General features: G+C 33.4%; 2 protein-coding genes across 3 annotated transcripts; both read right to left on the bottom strand.

The window, feature by feature from the left end:
* Positions 1 to 602: 602 nt before the first annotated feature.
* Positions 603 to 4,471, bottom strand: LOC112741359 (serine/threonine-protein kinase D6PKL2). Of its 2 annotated transcripts, none has more exons than XM_025790310.3 (3): positions 4,283 to 4,471; positions 2,402 to 3,407; positions 603 to 1,653 (listed from the first exon to the last, which is right to left on the bottom strand). In XM_025790310.3, exons 2-3 carry the CDS (start codon positions 3,319 to 3,321, stop codon positions 774 to 776), a joined length of 1,800 nt encoding a protein of 599 aa, XP_025646095.1. In that variant the 5' UTR covers positions 3,322 to 3,407; positions 4,283 to 4,471; the 3' UTR covers positions 603 to 773. The 2 variants fall into 2 exon arrangements, with proteins under 2 accessions (XP_025646095.1, XP_025646094.1); XM_025790309.3 differs by having other exon boundaries at positions 4,001 to 4,466.
* A 13,118-nt stretch (positions 4,472 to 17,589) lies between these two features.
* Positions 17,590 to 18,273, bottom strand: LOC114925178 (uncharacterized). Its single transcript, XM_029292424.1, has one exon. The coding sequence runs from the start codon at positions 18,271 to 18,273 to the stop codon at positions 17,590 to 17,592; it is 684 nt and encodes a 227-aa protein (XP_029148257.1).
* Between the last annotated feature and the right edge of the window lie 4,152 nt (positions 18,274 to 22,425).

Raw genomic sequence — 22,425 nt, 5'->3', positions numbered from 1 at the left:
GTTAAAATCATAAGAGGAGAGGAAGTAATTGATCAGATTATTGGAATTGAATTTACTTTATGACCCTCTAATGATGTTACCAACTGCAGAGTTTCACAAAAAGAAGATGAATCCATTGAATCTGTTCCTCTTACACGTCTTATGCACAATTCTATGAGGGCATTTAGACCAAGATTTCAATAACCACAATATATTAAATAAAGATTGCATGAAAGTGTAGGAAGTTTTTTCTTTATTAGACTTGGACCAGGGATTTGATATATGATATGAACCTTTCTTAGTTCCTTAAATTTTTAACATCAATTCTTGTTGTATTGGACGTAGATACTCCTTTAGATTAAGAGACATGAGTGTCATGTAATGAGAAATAGATTCTAGGAAATGATGAGTTCCAAGGCAGAAAAAAAAGTTGTCATTTTTCAAAAACATGACACTCATGTTTTCAAAGGAAATAAAAGCATTCAAATCAAGCATTGATTTTCAGGTCTGCATGGGCACAGAATTTTGGGGGATGCCCATGTGGCTGAGTTTCCACAGTTTCATGCTTACCATCATCACCACCATTAATCACAGCTCAAGTTCCTTCTTTTATGCCTTTGAGATGACAGAGAGAAGCCATGCATTTTGATTATGCCATACAAATTTGAAACTTTGCAAATAGCCAACAAAAACAAACATACAATTCCTCATCATCTGTTCCTGAAACATTGAAAAACAGTTCCTCCAACCCCCCACCTAACAGAAACCATTCTTGCAATCAATATTGTCTATATCTAGAAGAAATCAAACTCCAGATAATTATCCGAACCCTTCTGATTCGCTATTGACATGTGATTGACGGCCTTTTCGCCGGCAGACGAGGCTGGGGAAGGTATCTTCTCGAACTCTACAGGCTTGGGGATCTCGGGTGGGGTAGCACAGCGGATCAATGCCCAGTTCACACCTTCGAAAAAGGGATGCTGCTTGATCTCGGTAGCACCTCGTTTATATGCCAATCTGTGCTGAGGTTCTTTTACGAGCAACCCTCTTATGAGATCCCTCGCCGCGAAACTGACAACAGGTGCTTCAGGAAACCGCAGAGGCTGACCTACAACATTAAACAATGTAGCTCGGTTCCCGGATCCCTTAAAAGGAGTTTTACCAAACAAGAGCTCATATAGAAAGATTCCAAAAGTCCACCAATCAACTGCACTTCCGTGACCTTCGCCTTTAATGATCTCAGGTGCCAAGTATTCATGGGTTCCGACAAATGACATAGAGCGAGCATCAGTAGGCTCTGCAATGAGCTCCGGCAAGGGACTCACTTGGTTGCCAATTTCATTTTTGGGTTTCCGGTCCTTCTTTGATTTACTAGAAAAGAGCCGAGGTGAAAAGCATGTAGTAGGAGCAACACAGGATGGCTGGATACAGGAAGTCGGCTCAATACATGCTGGCTGGACACAATAAACAGGATTCTTTCTTAGAGGCTCGGCATCCATGGACGCACTTTTAACAAGAGTTGGGCTAACAGCACAGCGGAGTGAAAGGTCGAAGTCAGAGAGCATAATATGACCATCATCCCTAACCAAGACGTTTTCCGGTTTAAGGTCACGGTAGACGATCCCAAGCATGTGAAGGTACTCCAAAGCCAGTAGGACCTCCGCCACATAAAACCTGCAAGTTCAGAGGAAATTAGCCTTTTCATTACCACTATATATTAAATTAACATCTTCACCAGCTTAAACAAATTACCAAAACAAAAAGGCACAATCACAAGTCATCAGCACTGCACTGACTAAATTATTGTTTCATTATTAATGACAATTAAGATTCGTAATTAGTTTATCTTCCACAAGCCAGCTTCCAAAAATTGGTTTACTCTTGGTGACTGTTACAATTAGTTTGAAGACACTCGAAATAAGTCAAGGTGCTCATCAACCTTGTAAACAAATTGATACTGATGTTATCTGGAATAAGCAACCATCCATATAATTAACATGCATAAATAAGGTCAAACATGCATGCATGCATGCAGACCCACAGGTAAACGAAACCCTAACCCTAATCCCAAACGCACTCTTCATGCATGCATGACAGTTCCAAAGCTATTGTACTAAGCACATTACTAGGAGACAACTTACAATGAATGTATAATTTGGACCTGAATCTGCAAACAACGATAATGTATTCATTTGTTTCAATATTCTATTGTGAGCCATAAATCTTTTTTAAGTCTCAACCAACCGCATGTTTCATGAAGATAGAGAAATCAATGTTTAACAAAAATTTGCAGAACCCGTTAGTTTCTAATGGGAGAGATAAAGCAGTACCAACAGAATCAACTAAAGTATGAAATAACAAACGAAGTATGAACAATAACCAATATGAATAAACCAAAATTGAGTCTTCATGTTAAACATACTTTACTGCCTGCTCAGGAAAATGCTTCCCTGGTTGCTTCTGCCTCAGTGTATGGAGGTCTCCGCCGGGGCAGAATTCCATTACCAAGCATGAGAACTTCTCCGTCTCAAAATGGGTATACAAAGTTGGAAGAAAGGGATGGTCCAGCGATTGCAGGATTTCTCGTTCTGTCTGAGCACGAAGTAGTTTTTTCCGACTCGCTAGGGACCCTTTGTCCATTACCTTCATTGCAAAATAACATTTAGTTCCACTCAACTCAGAGAGATATACACTCCCAATATCCCCACAACCCAACCTCTTCAGCAGTCTAAAGTGACCTAAACCCAACGCCCCATCTCTAGATCGAACAGCTTGGATAGCTTCCCATCTCAAGTCATTGGCCTTATGGGGCTTGTTTACGGTGCTGCTAAAGCTACTACAAGTACTCTCATCACTCACATCACTGCTTGTACTTCCTCTGCAGATACTGCTCTTACCGCTCTCAACAAAGTCGACTCGATCACTGATCTTAGCACTCCCACTTGTCTTTGCGAGACTGCTAGCCCCATCACTAACTTTCGCAGATACAGAACTGCTCTTCACACTTCCATATTCTGATATCTTTTTCTCTTGATCAGCAGAGTTCTCCAGTGAGCCTAAGCTCTCATTAATGCCGTGATCTGCTTCTCTAGATGCTTTGGCAAGAACAGTTGAGGAAGTACCAATAGTGGCAGCAGCAAGTTTATGACTCAAGGAATCAGCAGACACCTTCTGGACCGAAGCTCCCAAGTTCTTGCTTCCCGGAATCTCCCCGGTATCCTTCTTCGTTGTGTTCTGTGTAGACTTCAAAGAACCTTCGGAAGCAGTCGGCTCCAGTTTGCCCGTCTTCGTTGTGTTGTGATGATGTTTTGGGAGAGCTCTAGCACTAGTTTTCGAGTCCATCAGAGATCCTATGGAGTTTCAATTGAGATCAAATTGACAAAACCCTTGGCTGAAAATCCATTTATGTCTTCCCACAAAGAAGCAACCTATCAGAAGCATCAATATCATAAAAAAGATTCAGCTATGTCACCAAGTATGCTGTGAAAAAAAGTAACCAGTTTAACAAACAACATGTACACAGATAAACACAAGTCTATAAATCATGATTGAAATCTGAACAGAAGTAACTCACATAATCAAACAAGGAACAAATAGATCCATTAATCAGTGAAACATTCTACTGAAACACCGATAGGTATGAATCCCAACATATAAACATAGCTAAAACTGTTAAAAGCATAACAGCATAACCTCCTTCTGAGTGAACCCACATGGTCTATTATCCATGAAACCAACAGTGACAGAAGTACCAAAGAACAGAGTTAGCAAATTAAGAAAGCATGAATCCCTAGAAAGAAGAAAACTTGAGCTGTGAAGCTGCATGCATATACATACCATAATCATTTTAGTAAAGCTAAACAGTGATTAGCAACCATCAAGATTAGAATCAATTCCAAAAATCAAATTTAAATAACAACAAAGGGTAGGCAAAGAAAAAAGCAAGGTATTAGTCAAATTAGCCACCCCAATTGAGTGGGGGCAAAAACAGATTTTTGATGGAAAAAAGGGGGGAAATTACCGTAAGGAGGGGTAAGATGAAAGTAAGTTAGATGATAGAGTGAATTGGGAATAAAGAATGGATTTTGATCCGAATCTGAGGCAGATCGGGGGAAAAGAGAGAGACCCAGATGCGAAAAAGTGGAACTTGGGAAGGAGTAAGAGGTTAGGAGAAGGTAGGGGCGGAAAGAAGAAGAAGAAGGAGAATGCAATGGAAGAGAGGGTAAAAAGGGAAAGTAAGAAGAAGAAGAAGAAGAAGAATGAAGAGAGTAACAAAATTCAAAGTGGGATCAGAGACACTCACTCAGCTACGTAGCTTTAGCAGTTGAAGAGGGAGAGAGAGAGAGAGAGAGAAAGGTGCTTGCTTGCTCGCTCCCATGGCTGTGTTGGACTATTAGGCACATTCAAGAGAGAGAGAATCAGGGTCAAAGGTAGTAAAGTCTAGCTTTTTCTTTTCTTTTTTTTTTCCTACAACATAAATTTAAATTCGGATAAATTACTTTTTTATTATTATTTATATATGGTCATTTGGTTAAGTTTTTTTTTTTATATTGAATTGACAACAAAATTTTTTTAAATTATGAACAGTTAGAGTGTTAATCTCAAATATGACGGTATTTAATTTAGAATAAAAAATTGAATTTTTTAATTTTTAAAAAATATAGAAATTAGACTATTTAATTTTTAAAATTAGTAATGTTTATTTTTAAAAATTAACAAATTTAAAGTATAGAAATTGAATTCTTCTATTTATATAGCTTTCATAATTTTTAAAAACACTAAAAAAATTATAATATTTTACTAAATCACTTTTCTTATTTTCATTGACAAAAAAAATAGCCTAAATATTCTTATATTATAAACAATAGAAACCTTTTCTGGTTCGAGTAATATTTTTTTTTTACCAAAAATAAAAGATTTGAACTCGCAAGCTCTTAATTGAGTATGGAAAGACTATATCATTTGAGATATAATTAATTGGCTTTCAAACAATACTTTATCAACAAATAGAGAGGAGAGAGAGTAAATATGACTTATGTTGTTATTGTAGTAAAAAAAATTACAACAAAATAAAAATATCATTTTTCTCTTGAGAAATATTAAAATACAATTTTTTTCTTTATTTATAGAATATATACTTCTTTGAACAGTAAAAATAAGTTATTATTTAATTTATTTAACAAAAAATACTTTTATATGTTATTGATAATTGTTTTGTTAGTTTAAATTATAATAATATAACATATATTTATTGATTATTAATAGAAATATTTTTATTTATTTATAATCTTGATCATTTATTATAAAATATTTTCATTTGTTGCAAAAATATTTAATTTAATATTTTTATATATTTTATACTTAATAATAAAATGTTTTTTATTAAATATTTTAAATTTTATAATTTAAAATTTATTTTATAAATAGATGAACTAAAGATTTCACTACTTCTATAAAGATTATTTTAATAAATGACTTATTCATATATTTTAATAGGTATTCAGCAACTCACTAAACACTAATTCTAAAGACATATTATCATTGTACTATTTAATATCAAATTCGCCTCATCTTTTATTTATTAAAATATGTTAATAAGCCGATGATCCACCTGAAAAATCAACTAAAATAACATTTTATTTCCTTCATTTTTTTTTTCTTGGTTTAATATATTTATGTATGACTTGACAACTTTGCCATTTGAATAATAAAAATTGGCTAAAGTGTTGAGGCTTTATTTATCGACAAGTTTTGAGCCACAAGGTACATAAATTGACAAGAATAATGAAATTAAAAGAAATGAAAAAAAAAATAGTACAAATATTCTAATTGTAGGGCATCTAATAGATTGTAACCATGCATGTTATCCTATATTCTCGCTTCAAATCTAAATATGACGATAATAACTTTTTCCAAAAAAAATAAAATAAAAATAAAATTATTATGGTTTAATTTGTATACATGGTCATATCTGATAAAATCTGTTTTTTTTTTTTACCGAAAATATAGAAACTCGAACTCGCAACCTCTTAATTGAGTATGAGGAGACTATGCCATTTGAGCTATTACTTCTTGGCATATCTGATAAAATCTGTTACTTCCCATATCTATTATTATCTTAATAAAATATTTACGTAAATAATGTTAATATGACAATAATAATTAGATGTTATTCATACAAAAATATTTTACCCTAAAATACATAACAATCAAATTATTTATTTATTTTTACGTATATTATTATTATTATTATTATTATTATTATTATTATTATTATTATTACATGAAAAATTCACATCACTTAATTAAAGCCGACATGAAGATTTTTGGTTGCCTAAAATAGGTGCCCTCTTTCCATTTGCATTCAATAAAATGGTGTAAGGGTGGATAGAGAATGAATGTTTTGGAGTGATCCAATGAGAAATGAGAAATGGAAGTGTATATATTACTACTCACTCAATCATCCATAATTACATTTTAAGTTTCTTGTTGGTGGACCTCTTCTATCCCCATTAAAGCTTTTTATTATTATGTTTATGTACCAAAAAGAAAACAACCAACTTATGCCTTTTATTTTTTTATTTATCAATCAATTCCCCTTTGTAAAATAGGAAAGATATAATATAATAACAAAAAAAATTAAATATACTAAAAATACTAATATTTTAATACTTTTAGTCATTAATTTTAATTTATATATTTTTTATAATTAAAATCAACGGTTAAAACGATTAAAATACCGATATAGAATCCTAAAATACAATATATAGTGTATAGTATATGGTAGGAAAGTATATGGTCTATTTGAGGTTGTTGTAGTCATGTTTTGTAGTATTATTATCCCTACCAAGCAATTACGTTTGTTATTCTCAATGTCTTCACAATGCTAGCCATGAAGGGCCCAACCCTTTGTTATTGCTAATTGCTATGATGGGACTAGGGATAGCATTTGGATCACTCAAACCCTATTATTTAATTTGTGTGAGCAAGTGAGAAAGAGAGATCTTATAGCTTGCATTAATAAATTAGCATTTCAATTATTTTCTTATTAAATTATATATTGATATCAAAATCTTATTGTTGGGAATTTGATTAATTCAACTAAATTGGACTGAAATTTTAAAATTAGGGTTTTCAATTGATAAAATTTTTCATAAAATATTAATATCATAAAATATATACTAATATCGCATTGTTAATTAATAAATGAAAATTTTATCTTAATTATAACTCATTGACAATGAGCTAATGAGTTATAGTTCAAATGCTATGAAGTACGGATATTTTGCTAAGTTGTTGTGTCTACGTGTCGGACACATTTTGGACACGACACTTACTGACACTCGTCCGACACGCGTATCTATTGTGTCCAACCGTGTCTTAATAAAAAATAAAAAATTATTTTCCAGACACACCTAAATACCATCACGTGTCAGCGTGTCCAGTCTTATTCTTAACATATATTCTTAAAACAAATTTAGATATAGTATATATTATTATTTATTAAAATAAAAAAATATTTTAAATACTTGATATAATTAAAATAAGACATTAAAAATAATTAAAATTTTAATTTATATTTTAATATCAATAAAATATCAAAATATCATTACAATTTATCTAAAAAATATTTTATATTTTATATGTATGCGTAGTGCATCATAGCTCAAATGACATAATCTTCCTATATTCACCTAAAAAGTTGCGGATTCGAGTCTCTCTATCTTTGATTAAAAAAAAAAAAAAAAGGAGAATTTCATCCCTATGGTTTGAATTGGTTCAAATCCTAACATTATGTCCATATAGATAAGAGTGTTTTTAAGGGAAGTGGTCTATACTCTAAGAGTGTAGGGCTTTATTTTTGTGTGAACATAAGAGAATTAGGACAACTGTGTATTGGTCCCAAATGAGTATGAACTCTCATAAATAATGATAATTAAGGTGGTTGAAATTCATTTTCTCAACTTGGTCTTAATCTTTATTGGTGTTTTATATGTAATCCAAATATCTCTCTTTCTATAAAGTATCAAAATATATCTCCTTCCACAAATTCCTTTTCTTCTTCTTCTTGTCATTCTTCTTTCTTTTCCCCTTTTATTTTTTATTTTTTTCTTGGTGTGACAATTAGGGCAAGATATGTAAGGAAGAGGGCCAACCAAACAAGTTGAGTTCATTGCACTAACTAAAAATAGATAAATTTAAAGAATCATTTTAGTATGATTATATTACGGTAACTATAACGATTATGCTATTTTAAAAAATATTGTTAAAATTAAAGTAACATTTTTTTTTATTGTTAAACAACGTTTTTTTTAAAGTATTACTTAAAAAATTATTATCAAAATATAAAAGATATAATTTTAATTTTAAATACACTTGTATAATCACTGTAACATAGCCATTTTAAAATTCACCTAATTTAAAACTCTTCAACCTATTGTAAACAATTAAACTCACATGATATACTTGTTATTAGGTGTTTATTCTTAGGAACATTATATATAGCAGTTACTATTAAAAGAATTATTTATCAACAAACAATTGCCTTATTCATATATGGAATCCATGCTCTCTCATAAATACAATTCACTCACCACTTCACTTAACATTATTTGAATTTTTTTTTTTTTAACTAACACTAGCTATTTAGCTAGCTAGTTAAGTATGATAATTAAATTGAGTTACTACTCCACCTCATGGTGTTAATAAGTTCCATAATTTATTTAAAGGGGGGAAAGGGAAATAATGAATTTAGCACCAAATGGGAAAAACATGAGTAACAAACTAAGAATCTAATAAGTGTCCCAAAAACGACAATAAATTAAATCAACCTTTGACTATGGCTCTATTTTACCAACGTTTGTTTGATTGTAAGTGTGGTGTGCATGCATAAACATTATTTCTTTTGATTTGGTTGGAGTAGTCATTCAGCCACATGCATGGGGCAATTGAAGAAGGGAAAAAGGTTTATGTGTCCTTCAATTTAAGGGGTTGTAACCTTAGAATCATTGGGTTTTGGATTTTGACTCCCCAATATATATAGAAACCAAGGTTTGGTCCCAATCAAAAAGCAAAGTAGGGCACTTCACGCTTCTATGGTCCTTTCCCTCTCTAAAAACAGACACTTTGTTTTCTAAGTTGCTTTTTTATTTTCGAGAAAAAGATAAATAGGTTTTTGACTTTTTGATCTGTAGACATTTAAGTCTTTGAGAATTTGAAAATAGATTTAAGTTTCTGACCTTTTCAAAATTTGGACATATTGATTCTTTATGTTCACTATGGTCTGTCAGATTTAACAAAAAAATCAAACGTGACTCCCGTTATACTGACCTAGTTGATACGGATGCACACGTGAAAAAGTTTTTAAAATTGGACAAATTAGATTCAGGGATCGATATGTCCAGATTTTGAAGAAGTCGGGAACTTAAATGTCCACAAACCAAAAAGTTAGGTATCGATTTATCTTTTTCTCTTTATTTTTTTCATCCTTTATTAATAGACCCCTTTAATTTTCTCTTTTTAATATTTTTTTTGGGGGGTCAAACATAACTACTTTATTTGGACCAATTCTATCCTTTATTATAGACAGGCTCTTTTCGTTATCATAAAATGTTGAATGATGATAAGATTTTTCCTTTGATACCTTTGCCTTTTTTTTTTTTCTAGGTTTTGATAATACATGTGATGTCTTGAGAGTGAGTGGAACCAAACTTATTATAAGGAACCTTTTCTAAAACACAAAAATAGGGTCGGCTTTTGTATCATGGGGTTTTAAGTTGCTCAATCCATTTACAATTATTAATTATTCCTTTCAAAAGTAACATTGAATTTATTTGGATGATTTCCTTTTTGTTTGGACAGCTATTTTTGTTTTTCAATTATTTGATATATATGGTCAAAGTTATAATAACCATTATTGTTAAAGCCATATATAGTCATTTTAATTTACTAGCTACTACTAAGAGAAAAACTTAGGTAATTAATAAATTAATAATAACTAGTCTAGCAAGAATTCCATTGTAGTTATCATCGTTAGTGAAACTTTTCTGGTCTTTTTCCTTCTTTATTTGATAAGTGTAAAGAGTATCATCCCTTTTTAGAATATTGTAATAAGAACTATTTGTGAAACTTGTAATTAGAATCTTTTTTAAGGGTACCATCTATTTTTTTTTTTTTTTTTTGTTAAAGATCACAATCTCTTGAATTATAGTGTATTTCTATCATTATATCAATAATTATGTAAATAATAAGAGAAAAAGACAAATAAGTCATTGACTTTTTGATTCGCAGACATTTAAATTTTTGAGAATTTAAAAATACAATTAAGTTTCTGACTTTTTTAAAATTTAGACATATTGATTTTTCATGTTCATTTAAAAATCAAACGTGACTCCCGTTGTACTGGCCTGGTTGATACGGATGCACACATAAGAGAGTTTTTAAAATTGAACAAATTAGACTCAGGAATTGATATGTTCAAATTTTGAAGAGGTCATGAACTTAAATGTATTTTTAAATCTTTAGAGACTTAAATGTTCGTAGACCAAAAAGTCAGAGATCGATTTATCCTTTTCTCCAATAATAATTAACTAAAAAATCATTTCAATTTAGAGTATAGATGATGCTAATGGCATATGAGTTTGAGAATTTAAATCAAAATACTAGTATTAATTAATGAGAATGGAAGATCAAATCAAATTTTAAAAGTTCTAGTACAATGTACCAAATATTTTTTAATTTCTAATTAAATAAGAATTTAGCTAATTTATATCCTAAAGATATATTTAAAAAATAATAATAGAAATTTTTTAATTTTTTAATATATTTAATATATTAAAAATATAAAAATATTTATTTTTTTAATAATTTTTATAAAATATTTTTTATAATGTTCTTAACCTATATCTATAGGAAACAAGTTAGTAAAATTCATAAAATAATACTCCTATGTGATACCAATGTGTGATGAAAAAACCCTTTTTGACCTTTTTAGGACACATTATTATTGTGGCCTTCTAAAAACCCATGCAAAGTTGAGCATACATATAGCTTTTGCAATTTGCATAGAATGCCACTTACCCTTCATTCAAAGATTCATATGGGAATGCTAAACAAAAATGCATAAACAATTAGAAAGGTTAAAATTAAGTAATAAGAGAAAAATAAAATAAAGTAGATCTACATACAGCTCCATACATAGAGGTTTGAGCTACTTACCCTTCCATACCCACATGCATATGCTAACTCTATTTGTTGTTTTTTGAATTAAAAAATACATATATATAATTTTTATGAAGTGGTCCTCTACCCCCAATAATATTAATCTCATTATTATTTATACTTACTATATGATATGATTAAATTAAATATTATTACTGGTACACACTGAAATGATATGAGAGCAACAACCAATGGCAGAACAAGTACAACTGGATTTTGACATGTGGCATGCATGTGAGCCTTGGGCCACTCAAACATAATTTACAAAGTTTTTTATTTTACTTGGGTCTCTACAAAATTTGAATCTTTTTTGTTTTTTAACTGGTACAAGCCAAGGGAATATATTCTCTCAAGAGGGTAAGTCTGATTCTTCAGAGTTTGATAACCTCACCAAGCAGAGAAGAGAAGGAAAAAAAGTGCTTTATAGAAAGAGAGAGAAAAAAAGTTTTGAAAAAAAGAAAAAAAAAAAAAACACTTTGGATATGTGGGATTTGGCTGCTAGCTTCACTTTTTGGCTTCACTTTTTAGTTTCTTTAGATGTCAAAATCTCTTTATACCATGCACCAAATGAAAAGCAGAATATAGTTTTTTTTTTTTTTTGAAAAATAATATATATTTAAATTTTTAGTCATATAAAAATTAAAAAAAAATAATTAAAAGAATAAACTACAACTCAAAATTAGTGCTCTCTCTCTCAGCTTAGAAAAACCTATTACCTAATAGGAAAACTCAAGGTTTTGGGCATGGCAACAAGGTCCATATAGTCATATAATATACCTTTCTTTTCTTTCTTTGATGTCCTTTTCTAAGTCTTATCATCATTCTCATCCCATTTGACCTGTAATCTGTCTGGTAAAGAAAGAAAGAGAAAGAAGAAAAAAAATGTGGACCAAATATGATATTGAAAACTTTGTTTGATGTTTTTTAATTACATACTGAGTTTAGCTAGGGTGTATGCTTTATGCTTAACATCTTCAAATTGAAAAAATTAATAATGAGGCTTTTTCTTTAGTGAGAGGGAAAAAAAATAATATAATAGAAGGGGTCATGTAGGGTGTTGCAATATTATTTGGCTGTCAAAGCCTGACAAGTTATAATTATTTTATTATTATTACTTTCTAGCTAGGTATATGGGTAGCTAGGTAAAATATAGTTTTGGCACCATGTGAAGTGAGTAATTATAGACACACATTACATTACATTATTACATTAAATCTTTAAATGTTATTAACTTATTATTGGCCTTATTGTTGTGCTAAGGGGTGAAGCTTCAAAGAAGTCAGTTTATTATGACACAGCATATTTTGAGAATATTCCACAAAATAGGACAAATTAAAATCACTTTTTTTTTTTTGTTAAGCACCTGCTTTTGGTATGCATTTTTCAGAACCTTTTTTTTTTGGTACAATAGTGGGCCATTCAGAACCTTTTTTAATAGGCTAGAAGTTGCCCAATCTAAATATGGGCCAAGTTTATTACTGGATCCAAGTTTTAGCCCAATAAAGAACCCAGAGAATACACAAAAAAAAAAGAGCACAAGGGTATTAATTTCATCATGCATGAATCATGATGATGGGAAATCAGCGAGATTAATGTTTGGGTAAGCATGATTAAAATTTATAATTCATAATAATAACCATAATTATGATTTTGTTATGTCATTGCAAGTGGTAGACAGAATAATTTCTTCTGTACGTTCTCATGATTTTGTGGCAAATTTTGGTGTCTTCTATTCAAGAAGTAAATTTGGTGCTATAACAATACAAGGGAAAAAAAAAGTTATGATAATACTATTGCACAGTGTTACAATATTGCGCTTTTTAATTTACATATTGTACCGAAGGTGGTGTATGAGAAGGATATGGGGGTGGGAGGTGTGTAACCAAGTTGTAGTGTCAGGGGAAAGGGAGTCGGACCCTCCGATTTCAAGCGACAAAACGCACGGTCCGACTCCAGTGCATGTGCGTCAGGCTGCTGAGGGACTCGGACCCTCCGAGTTGGCTGGGCTTGGACGAATCGCACGGTCCGAGTATGTTCATCAATGGACACGCGTTGTTTCCCCGCTGAGTCCCTAAACGGTGCCCCTCATAATGACAGAAAGGAATATGACCTCTCTTACCATCCGAAACCGAAACCACACTTCACTCCGACTAACCTTTCACCCTCACAGCCTTCTTCTTCCTTTCTCTGAGTTTCTCTGAGTTTTGCATGGTGGAGGAGCAACAACAATGCCAAAAAATTACAAAGCTAAAGATGTTGATCGATCTGAACTTCATATTATTCATTATCTCAGTGATCCTGATTATGTAAGTATTTTTTTAATTTTTTTTAATTTTTTTGAATTTTTTAATATTTATAATGATTAAAATATAAAATTTGAATATTATGATTATTGTTAGACACATAGTTGACGAAGCATATAAATGGAATGATTATGACTAATTTATGAATATTAGTTAGATTATTTTAAAATATTTTTAACAGATTAATAATTATATTTATCATAATAAAATTTTTTTTTATGATTATATTGTTGTTAGACATGCACTTGAAGAACATAAATGGAATGATTATGACTAATTTTTGATTGTTTGTTAGATTTATTTAAAATTATTTTACAGATTATTAGTTATATAAATCATGATTAGGAAATTTGTTATGATTATGTTGTTGTTAGGCGTGTAGTTGAAGTATATAAATAGAATGGTTATGACTAATTTTTAAATATTTATTAGGTTTTATTTAAATTTTTTTTACAGATTATTAATTATATATATCATGATAAGGAAATTTTTTATGATTATGTTGTTGTTGTTGTTTAGTTTTGTGTTTTTGGGTGTAGTAGTAAGTAGTAGATAATGTAAATTTTTTATAAATTTATTTATTTTTAGTATAATTATTATTTGTAAGCCAACGTTATTTAAATGTGTTTTTAATAAATTAAGTATAACTGTTATCAATTTTGGTTAAATGTTATTATTATTGTGATAAAGTGTTAATGCTGAATTGATTAGAAAGGTTATTTTAATTAAGCCATATTAGATATTTTTTTATGAGAATATTTAAATAATCTTAATTGTAGTAATTATTATTAGCAAGTTAATTATTACCGTTGTTAGAATATGAATGATGGCATATAGAGATTATTAATATTTTGTACTGGAGGAGAAAAAATTTTTAACAAAAGAGTAATTAACGTTCGATATTATTGTGGATGTTGTAATATTGTTGAGATTTATGATTAGGAATATATGTATTTGTAATGAAATTCATTAGCAGTTATGAATAATTTTGAGGATTAATTAAATAAATTTAGAGGTTACAAGAATTAGTTGTATAAGGATTCAGTCAAGAGATTGATGATGGTAAGTTAGTAATTCTTAATAATTTGAGTAGTAATTTGTTATATTTTTTTTTGTAGAAATCAAGAATGTTGACATGTAACCATCCACTTCCTCCGGATCGGTATAACGAAAGGATGGAGGATCATTTGCGAATTACCGGGTTCTATCATGCATCTCAAATTGGGATAGTGCAGTGTCAAAAAGCATTGGTAAATGCTCTAATTGAACGTTGGCACCCAGAGACACATACGTTTCACCTTTCCATTGGTGAATGTGCTGTGACACTTGAAGATGTAGCTCTGATTCTTGGTCTTCCCACAGATGGTCTTCCAGTCACAGGGATGACCATGAGCAGTTTCGAAGCGTTGGAGGCGGAGTGCTTGATTCAATTTGGAGTTGCACCGCCTAAGTCGGATTGTAGAGGTAGTTGCATAAAACTTACCTGGCTGCAGAATCTAAAAGAAAATTTACAGTTGATTGATGATATCAGTATACAGAGGTATGTGAGGTGCCATATTATGTTGTTGATCGGGACGATCTTGTTTGGGGATAAGTCTGGGGTAGGAGTGCATTGGAAATTTCTACCCTTGCTACGTGATTTTGTTAGTATTGGTCAGTATAGTTGGGGAGCGGCGTGCCTAGCACATCTCTACAGGGCATTATGCCGGGCATCCCGTTTTAACTGCAAGGAAATAGATGGTCCACTAACACTTCTACTCTGTTGGGCTTGGATCAGGCTGCCATATCTATCGCCGCTACCTAGGGAACCTCGAAGTTTTCCGCTAGCAAACAGGTAATAATTTGTTTCAATGTACCCGTATCTTGATAGTTAAGATTCATTTAATGCTAGTTGAGGTAATTGAGTATATCATATTAGGTGGCGGAACTGGGAGCGTGGTGACCGGCGATATAGATATCTGAAGTTAGGTCACTTTAGGAAGGCATTTGACGAACTTCAGGAAGGGCAGGTGTGTTTTAATTAAAGTATTTTTAGTTTTTGGTTTAGGGTCTGAGACATAATTATACAGCATTGTTACTGTAATTGGCATTCTGGACTGTGATCATGAGGTTCCTTTATTTTTTCCAGTTTGTTTGGGTTGCTTATGCTGTGGATCGCGTGGATCCAAACATCATTCCTCCTGAAATCTACATGCAGTCGGTTGTTTGGAGCGCTACAGTTCCGTTGGTATCATTTGAATGTATCGAGTGGCATGCTACAGATAGGTTTAGGCGACAGTTTGGTTTTGTTCAGGGACAACCTAGTCAGGAGCAGAATCTAGAGAAGGCGCATGGAGAAACCCTGAAGGGTCCCAAGAATCTTAATTGGGCCACGGAACCGAGTCATTCAAATTGGGTGATGCATTGGTCAAACAGGTATAACTACGTTCTATCTGAGCTTCCCATGCCTTCACATCATCTACTAGATAGTTACATGCATTGGTACCGATCAAAATATGTGGACCACTTGAACTTGTCAAGTCTTGTGGGTCAAGATAATGATGAAGGTGATCAGGATATGGATGAAGGTGATCAGGATTTGGATGAGGATAATCAGGATACCGATGAGGGTAGTCAGGATATGGATCATGACAATGAAGGACAAGAGCCACATTCGCCGCATATATTACCTCCAAACCCGAATCCAGAAGAACAACCACAGTCCTCAAGCCAGTATGTACCTCAGCCACATTTACCCCCATCATTTCCAATAAGTCAACAATATTGGGGAACCTCACAGTTTGAAACAGGAGAAGGAGGTTCTTTTAGCCAGTTGCTTGGGTTGATGTCTGCAGATCCTGGACTATCACAATATGGACATCAGCCTGAGTTCATGGCAGGTAGGTATTCATTGGATGCGAGGTATCCAGGCCATACCTCATCGGTTGCTTCTGGAGGGTTTGTGTCGGTTGACTCTAGTAGGAGTGATGGTGGACGCGGAGCTTTTTTTAGTCAGAACCCTAACTGTGTTTCAATGGGACTCATTGAGGAAAATGCTAACACACTCGGACAAGAGACAGGTGAGTATCTAGTAGATGACCCGGATGCCGAGGAGGATCATGAGGATGATGAAATAGAGGAGTTCGATGAGGATGAGGAATCTCGTAATGACGGTATTATGTTTTGTATTTTACTTTACATGTTCGATTGCTTACTTATTTTTTGCTCTTAACTGGGATCTCTGTTTGACTTTTAGTTAATGATATGTGGTATATGTCTTGCTTTGATTACCTGATGCACAACATTTAATTGTTTTTTATAAATTGTATACAGGTCAGGCACGCACTACGGATGAAGCATCCAAAGGGTACAATCTGAGGATTGACCCACCACGTCGCAGCGCTAGTCGATACACTCCATCTGTGTTCAAGAAGGCGGCGAAGAAATGCAAGAATTTTGTCAAGGATGTGAAGTGGGCCATGAGAAAGTAGTTGGGGTTTAAATTATTTATTTAAGTTGTAATCACCTGGACTGTGTTTATACTAATTTGTATCTGTTGGACAATTTGAATTAGTGAGAAGGACAATTTGTTTCAACTAGAAAACCTATGACCCGGACCGGCCGGTTAACTCAGAAAAAACTGAATGAACCCGACTGGCCGGTTCAATTAGAAAACCTCTGACCCGGACTGGCCGGTTCATTTAGATAAAACTGAATGAACCGGACAGGCCGGTTCAACTAGAAAACCTCTGACCCGGACCAGCCGGTTCATTCAGAAAAACTCAATGAACCGGACTGGCCGGTTCAATCAGAAAACCTAATAACCAGACCGGTCAGGTCAACCAGGAAAACTGTGACGCGAACCTGCCGGTTCAACATGTTCGCAGATTATAATATATTGTTGTGATACGTATCCGTTTTATGTTTTAACACATACATCTGGCATACATTAAAATAAGAACAACTGAAGAACGTTACAACATAAAAACCGTTTTGAAATAAAAACAGATTAAAAATGTTATACAATATTACACATGTCAGGTCAAGTTACCTCAAAAGGAGAACCCATGCCATACTAGTGACGTTCTACACCTACCACAATGTGACCCTACTGAGCATCTCCGTCGGCATTTGTACCAGCTGACCGACGGCATCTACTACGACTGTGTCCCTTGGCTCCACATAGCGTACATCGCCTAGGACGACGTAACATTCGCGTGTCCATCTCATTCAAGAAGCGCGTCATCCTCGGGCGCCCTTTCGAGACACGTCTCAGATAAGGATTCGGTACGTAGCGAGGACCGTTGTATGCAGGCCATGTCGTCGGGTTACCTAGTGGCCTAAATCTTGCTTGGTACACCCGCCGAACTTGGTCCATCTTATACACATCATGCACATACAGTTTCCAATCCAGTCGCTGGTTGGCGCAACATGCGAACACATGTCTGCAGGGGATCCGGTCCACCTGGAACTCTCCACAGTCACATCGAAGGCCACGTAGATCAACTGCAAACTCCAGTCCGCTTGGCATCTCACGCACCTCAAAGACCTCATTCTGCTGGTCAAAGCAACTGACCTGAATGTTTCCTGATGCAAGTTGGTTTGCATGCAACTTCGAGGTCACGACTTCGGAGAACACATGGCCAGCATTAATCCGCGCTTCTGCCTCCGCTCTTTTTCTGGTGAAAAGCTCGTTCAGCTTGTAGAATGTTGCCTTGACAAGAGCAGTAATGGGAAGATTGCGTGCACCCTTCAACACTGAATTGATGCATTCCACTAGATTCGTTGTCATGTGACCTCATCGGTATCCACCATCAAACGCCAGTGCGTACTGTTCGCGAGGAATTCGGTTTAACCAGTTAGTGTACGCTTCCCCCCGTTCCCGTAATCGCTGGTAACGCACTTCGTACTCCCGCACCGTCCTCGAATATCCTAGAGAATAGCAACAAAAAAAATAGATGAATTATAGATGTCAAAAACAAATATTAATGTTTATTTCTGTTATTAAGTTACTTAAATTTAGTAAATGGTTACCTATGTTGACGACCAATTTTTGGAGGTACGGTGCCTTGAATTTTCGCAGAAAATTCGACTCTATATGCCTGATGCAGAACATATGAAAAGCTCTAGGAGGTGACTAGGCTCCGTTACTCCGTTCCACAGCTGCATTGATGGATTCGTGTCGGTCGAATATTAGTCCCACACCATCCCGAGTGACAACATGTTGACGCAAGTTACTAAGAAAAAAGTGCCATGCATCAGAAGTCTCTCCCTCGACAATAGCAAACACAATTGGGATGATGTTGTTGTTGCCATCCTGTGAAACTGCGACTAGTAGACAACCCTTATACTTTCCGTACAAGTGAGTCCCGTCCACCTGGACAAGTGGCTTACAATGTCTGAATGCCCTGATGCAGGGGTAATAACTCCAGAATACTCTATGCAGTACCCGAATATGACTGACCAAGTCATCGCCTTGATATGCAGGCATAGTCTCAAAATGGACAACAGCTGATGGCTCCTTATGACACATGGCCTCAAACCATATAGGCAACGCTTCGTACGATGCCTCCCAACCTCCAAATATTTTTTCTACTGCCCTTTGCTTAGCCAACCAAGCTTTCCGATAACTAACGGTATAGTTAAACTTCGACTGCACTTCTGCAATAACCGATTTTACCTTTAAGGAGGGGTCAGCCTCAACCAATGGCTTTATTGCTTCTGCAATTGTGATGGAGTCTAGCTTCGAATGATCCTGTGAAATGGTGGCTCTGGTACAAGTGTGAGTACCATTATACCTCCTTATAACCCAACAATACTTCCTGCTGATCAGACTAACCCTGATAAGCCAATCACACCCTGACCCATACTGTGTACACTTGGCATAAAATGTCAACGGCTCAGACTCATACACCCGGTAGTCTACGCTTCGTCGTATAGAATACTCTTTTATTGCCTTAATAACAACTTCCCGGGAACTAAACTCCATCCCAACAGCAAATTCACCATCTGCGACAATAGGAACTTCTGCCAGGACAACCAGCATGGGAAAAATTTCAATAAATACAAACATGTTTCAAAACCCTAATAAATCAATATTCACTGCATCAAGTATGATATAAATCCAACCCTAACATCATGTTACTGTGTAACTTTTATCACAAATACGGACATGAACGTCAGATGTAAAAAACCGGCCCAAACCGACCGGTTCGACCGTCAACCCCGATGAACCAAATACTAACCGGTCCGGTTCTCTAAGTCATTTCGACAAACACACGTTAACTTTCATTTTCAAAATGTAAAGAATTTTATTAATATTTTTTACCCAATACCTATAATGTATAACATAAATAATAATAAAATAGTAACTTCTATGTTCTATATTAGTTTAAAATAACGTTATATGTTTTCCAATGTTAGTAAACACATATTTTAACTTCTATTTTTTTAACTTCTTACTATTTTTTATTTTTTTTTTTACATAGGATCTTATAAACCGGTTCAATGTCTAACACATACATGACATCAACGCATGCTAAAATAATGGTTAATAAATACTAATTCAATCATAAATAATTCAATAACTAAATAATCGAAACTATTATTTTTTATAACGTACCTGCAGTCATATATTCCGGATACTCCGGAACATGCATGGCTTCCAAGTCCAGAACTCGCATGAATGAAGGCTCCGCAAACGGCATATCGTTTGCGAGTGCATCTGCCACCTCTGTCACATCTGGATCCATAGTTCCGTCACCATGAGCTTCAACTCCATCTGCACCAACACATTCGTAGTTGCTTTCGAACTCTTCTTCACTGTCACTATTATAATCTTCCCGTAGAATGTTTCGGTTAGTCTCAGATTGTTCAAACTCAACATACAACTCGATAAACGAGATCTGAGCCCGGTTTTCAATATACATTGAAAACATCTCCTGCATGCTCGCTTCGTCCGTCACATATCTTGTTTGAAATTGGACGAACCGACCAAATACCGGTAATGGATATCTATATAGAACACATGATATTTTTTTTGCCCTCTCAGAATCAATCTTCTCACAGATCAAACCTTTAAGTTCTTCAAACGAAATAATAAAAGGAATAACAACATCTAGTGGATTATCACAAATAAATTTTACTCCTTCAGACGTTTGTAATAAAATCTGACCAAAATAATACACCTTTAGTAGTACTCTGTCACTCATTTTTCCTACTCACAAAAAAAAATCATAACATTTACTACTAACTTCTGTGATTTAGAACAACTATGGAAGAGATTGAGAAAGACGAAACAGAGGAAGCGGCGCTGAAGAAGGGGAAGAAGGGGAAGAAGACGGGTAACCTAACACTAACTCGTTGCACACTTTTATATAGACCCTTTACTCAACTCGGACCATTCGACTAGGTTAACTTCATTCAAAAATATATTAAACAACCAAATCGGACCATGCGTTTTCATAAACCGGTTCTGACATCCCTACCCAAACCGGACGGTCCGACTCCATTCATCTTCAGCTACATGCAACTCGGACCGTCCGAGTTGCCCTACCCAACCACCCTTATCGAAGGGTCCGTTTTCTCCGCACCAAAGGTTTTTTCCTCCCCACCCCAAATCGGACCGTGCGTTTTTGAGTTTACGAAATTCACAACAAAGGACTCGGACGGTCCGAGTTCTTCTCCCAAAAGCTGCCAAAATTCTGCCCCACATACATGTCTAACCCCCCTTGATTCCATAGGGATGAAAAGCTCACATTCAGGCTCCATTTCCATAAAATTGAGCCTACAATATTGCCTTAGATAGCTTGGTTTTGTGAGGGTTATTTATTTATTTATTTATTCACTGACTGAGAGAGGAGAGATATGTTAAAACACTAAAGGATGATAAAACAAATAGATAATATTAATCAATTATCCTAGGTATATATTTAAATTAGTCACTAAAATTAATTATTAATATAAAATATATGTTAAAATATAAATATATGTTGTATGTATTTATATATAAATATATTGATGATTGATTTGATATACAAATAGTATTTTTAAATATTAACAGGTCATTATTATTGGAGATAAAAAGATAAATGAATAACTATCATGCAAAAATGATATAGAAACTAATCACCAATTAATAATTTGTATAAAAATATAGAATAGTCTCATAATCACCAAATATAATCAAATTGCATAAAAAATATAACTGAACTTAATAAATAGTATACTCAAACTTAATTTAATGCTACATTCAAAATATGATGAATAAGAGATTAATCTACCTAATTTAATCTTTGATATGTATCGAATTAGTTTATACATTTTATAATTAAATAGTAATTGTCAAATAATAAGTCATGAATAATAAGTGTCAAATAATAAGTCATGAATAAATTATTATTTAATTTTAGACATCTTAAAAAAATTAATTTTAATAAAATAAATTTCAAAAAAATAATATAATATGTTGACTATTTAAAGATGATGTCAATACCACAAAATACATAAAAGATGAAGAGATATACTCTAAAAAACTTTAAAAATTAAATTTTGAGACAATTATTTTTTAAGTTTACTTTAAAAAAATGATATCCTTTTATATATATATATATATATATATATATATATATATATATATATATATATATATATATATATATATATATATAACACATGAGTCATTTATCATTTATACAAAAATAATATAAAAAATAGTTTATTTGTTTAGATTGAGATGAATCATCTTTAGTAAGGATATACACAGGTTGGATGAAGTCGGGTTCGTTTTGATCCGAATTCGATCCTAAATAATAATCATGTTTATGTTTTGATACAGTTATTCGACTCTAAATCCTGTAAAATCACATTATTTTTAGGTCACATTAAAACTGGGTTTAAATCGGTGAAGTTCGAATCTTGATAAATTTTATGTCAAAAATTTATG

The sequence above is a fragment of the Arachis hypogaea genome, chromosome 14 (genome assembly GCF_003086295.3).
Source record: "Arachis hypogaea cultivar Tifrunner chromosome 14, arahy.Tifrunner.gnm2.J5K5, whole genome shotgun sequence".
Classification (NCBI taxonomy): Eukaryota; Viridiplantae; Streptophyta; class Magnoliopsida; order Fabales; family Fabaceae; genus Arachis; species Arachis hypogaea.
This window is presented reverse-complemented; position numbering and strand designations above follow the sequence as displayed.